General features: G+C 48.7%; 1 protein-coding gene across 1 annotated transcript; it reads right to left on the bottom strand.

The window, feature by feature from the left end:
• Positions 1 to 1,167: 1,167 nt before the first annotated feature.
• LOC130378440 (putative nuclease HARBI1) lies at positions 1,168 to 2,539 on the bottom strand. The gene is made up of 2 exons (XM_056585207.1): positions 1,476 to 2,539; positions 1,168 to 1,231 (listed from the first exon to the last, which is right to left on the bottom strand). Exon 1 carries the CDS (start codon positions 2,530 to 2,532, stop codon positions 1,480 to 1,482), a length of 1,053 nt encoding a protein of 350 aa, XP_056441182.1. The 5' UTR covers positions 2,533 to 2,539; the 3' UTR covers positions 1,168 to 1,231; positions 1,476 to 1,479.
• Between the last annotated feature and the right edge of the window lie 1,206 nt (positions 2,540 to 3,745).

Below are 3,745 nucleotides of genomic sequence, written 5' to 3'. Positions count from 1 at the left end.
ACCAATCAGAGCGTTTTCTCGCATCCCATTTAAGAACGATCGGCGCATGTTCCATGGCGGATTGCTATTATGATGACGGGTTTGCCAGGCGCACGCAATGAAAGGTTCACCACAGAAGATACCGATGTGCTTGTCAGAGCAGTCAAAGAACGCGAGTTGGCTTTATATTATATATTCTTGGATGAGAGAAACCCACCCAAAATTGCTTCCGTGAAAGCGGCTTGGGAGGAAATCGCCGTAATTGTTTCAGCAGCTGGACAAAATAGGACATCTCACCATTGCCGTAAGCGATACAACGACCTGAAAGCATGTCAAAAGACTGGAGGAGGATCTGGCAGTTACCAGGACCTCACGCCAGCAGAGGATATCGCTGCGTCAACACTGACCGCTGACAGTGTTGAGGGTTTTGGGGGCTTAGAGGTCGGCACCCAACCCGATGCACCAGCTGTCCAACCCCAAGGTACATAAATAAAGTTAATCATTTTTGACATTTAATAAATGTAACACAGCCATAAAATAAATCAAAACAATGTCACGTAGCTTCTCAGGAAGAAGACACTGGCCTCGGGACCAGCGCGCACGGGGCAGCTGAGGGAGCCGCGCGGCGCCCTCAAGCAAGACCCCGTGGCAGCAGCAGCAGCATGAGACCGCAGGACCACCCGTTCCTGCAGCTCCAGCAAACCGGGTTCGACATGCTGGAGCGGGAGCTGGCCGGGATGCGGCGAAACACCAACACCCGTCTGGACCGGGTGGCGATGTTGCTGCGGCCCTCTCGGGCGCATCGCCTCAAGTTTGGACCGGATTGCGACAGCAATGGAACGTGCATGGCCCCCAAACGACCCACCTCCTCCCCCTGTTGTGTCCCTTCCTCCCCCTGTTGTGCCCCTTCCTCCCCCTGTTGTGCCCCTTCCTCCCCCTGTTGTGTCCCTTCCTCCCCCTGTTGTGCCCCTTCCTCCCACTGTTGTGCCCCTTCCTCCCCCTGTTGTGCCCCTTCCTCCCCCTGTTGTGCCCCTTCCTCCCCCTGTTGTGCCCCTTCCTCCCACTGTTGTGCCCCTTTCCCCCCCCCCTGTTGTGCCCCTTCCTCCCCCTGTTGTGCCCCTTCCTCCCCCTGTTGTGCCCCTTCCTCCCCCCATTCCATCTCCGTCCACCTTCTCCACCAGGAGCACATCCAGCGTCGCCACTCCCGGACCCTCATTTGTTGGATCCCGCCGAGGCAGGCCGCGTAAAAGGCCTTACAGAGGAGGGAGAAAATAAATATTTTTTCCTTCAAATCTTTGCAACTTTTCATTTTTCGTTTTGTATTTTTTTTTTCATTTACGCCTAACATTTGGACAAGCCGAATAAAAAATGTCTCAAGGACATACTATACTTTCCAATGTTTTGGGCTCACTTTCTCTGACTCACAAGGTTATGAATGCATGGTAATATTTGTACAATGCTAAACAATAGAGCGGAGATGTCATTAGTTTGCTTACCTCACTATATACGATGCAGCTCCTCTGACAGATGAGCTCTCCTCTCCCGTGCTGCTGCTGGGGCATTTGGACGTAATGGCATCGGCACATGCAGTTCAGCATCACGTCTCATTAAGTCCTCTAATCTATCCTCATTAATGTCATCGACACATCCATGATTCATGGCAATGTTGTGTAAAACACAACATGCCACAAAGAATGCTCCGACTTTTTGAGGACCATACTGTAAAGTACCACCTGACCTATCCAAACACCTGAAGCGCATTTTCAGAATCCCGAAAGTACGTTCAATTACACTGCGTGTTTGTGTGTCTTTCCTGTTGAATGCCATTTCGCGCACTGTTGCTGGCATAAGAAATGGGGTCATGAGCCATGTCTTCAACGGATAGCCGTTGTCCCCCAACAGCCACCCATCCAAGGGAGGATTCCCCTCGAATATGGCAGGAATGGTCGAGTTTGCCAATATGAAGGATTCATGGCTTGAGCCAGGGTAATTGGCAAAGACATGATTTATTCGACAATTAGCATCGGAAATTACTTGGATGTTAATTGAATGAGTTCCCTTCCGGTTTATGTATGTGAGTGCGTTTAGTGATGGGGCACGTAGCTGCACATGGGTGCAGTCTATAGCACCAAGGACGCCAGGGAACCCATACTTGGTCCAAAACTCCTGCTTAGTTCTTTCCTGGCTGTCAGGTGTAACGGGGAATTTGATGTATTCCCCAGCATGTTGGACTAGACCTGACGTAACTGCATGTATAGCCGAACTTACTGCCGATTGTGAAATGCGTTCAATACAACTAAGGGGATGCTGGAACGACCCAGATGCATAGAAATGCATTGCCGCTGTAATTTTCACTGCAACGGGGAGGGCATAGGGACAGCGTGCATCAGTCCCCAGCTCATCTGCCAGGAGATGACAGATGTCGGTGACAGCCTGACGGGTCAGGCGTAGCTTACGCCTGCATTCCTCCTCACTCAGGGAGAGATAGGTGTGTCTGGGCCGGTAGACCCTCTCCCTTTGCCGTCTGATCCTCTGTCCCAAGACGTATTCCATTCCACTGTGCAATAGAAAAATTATGAGTAACCTCAACTTAACTGGTAAGTTGCAGAGTAAGGTTTTAAATGGACTTACAGAAGGTGATTTCGCAGTCTTCAGAATTGTGGTTCCTGATTCTTGACGGACAACCCACTTTGACAGGTGTCCATTCCTTATATACATGTGTCTCTTGCCACTATTGGTCAACCAGGTTAATTTGATCCGTCATTACGCCTGCTACTATTCGCGTGAATAATTTGGGTAAATGTGTACGCTAGATTTATGCCTATTTATTTTATCTTTATGGACACCTCAATGATTTTCCTTGTGTGGTAATATTTTATTGTCCTTGTAATTATGTATGGTTTGCAAAAATGGGAACTGCTGTCCGTGTAGATGAGAGAAGCAAAGTGTATGCGCGAGGTGCACAAGCAATCCGTATGCATCGCATGCGCATGTAGGCATGCGCCCTTAAAATAGCGTCTGAACAACGCGCCACTGACTTTAAACCAGGTATTTCCTGGTCATTAGCGCAATGGTTTCCAGAAACTTCAAAATACCGTTTGCGCCAGAACACGCCTCCTCCTTCCGCCGAGCCGCCCCTTGGGGCGCAAGATCATTCCCTAATTTACCGGCGAGTGGCGCAGGTGGCAAAAGAGCGCTCTGCGCCAGTTGTAAACTAGCAACGACACATGCGCCAGTGACTAAGTCACTTGCGCCGGATGCAAGATAGGGCCCTAAATGGTTTAAATCATTTGTAATAATATGTGTACATTTCCAAAAAAAAAATTGAGAATACACTACAAATATCAATTAGTTTTAATAAGTGCAATTATTAAAGAAGTCAACTCAATTATATTGGTGACGAAACTAACAACTTAAAAAATCAAGTAAACAGAGCGGATCTGACGTCATTCCTTCCTTGACGGTTTGGGATATTCTGAGAAAGCGGGCGGGAATGGCCATACTGACGACGGGCACGGCACAGCCGATTGAACTGACCTTCAACCTGACCGTAAGTAATTCTGTACAAATGCATATTTGACAATAAGCCTTCTTAGTCACAGAAGCCAGACATAAGCATGAAATATCAGTTGGTTGTGAGTTTGTGGTTCGGACCGCATCTTTTCATTTGGTATTACATCCGTGAGGCAAGCGTCTGTAGAGTTTTGTTTGGTTATCCAGCCACGCTAGCTCCTTCATGCTGCGGTTAGCTGTTGGCTGCACCATG

Source organism: Gadus chalcogrammus, unplaced genomic scaffold (assembly GCF_026213295.1).
Source record: "Gadus chalcogrammus isolate NIFS_2021 unplaced genomic scaffold, NIFS_Gcha_1.0 GACHA078, whole genome shotgun sequence".
Taxonomy (NCBI): Eukaryota; Metazoa; Chordata; class Actinopteri; order Gadiformes; family Gadidae; genus Gadus; species Gadus chalcogrammus.
This window is presented reverse-complemented; position numbering and strand designations above follow the sequence as displayed.

Coding starts and splice junctions, on each gene's coding strand:
- LOC130378440 (XM_056585207.1), bottom strand. CDS start 2,532: ATGGAATACGTCTTGGGACAGAGGATCAGACGGCAAAGGGAGAGGGTC.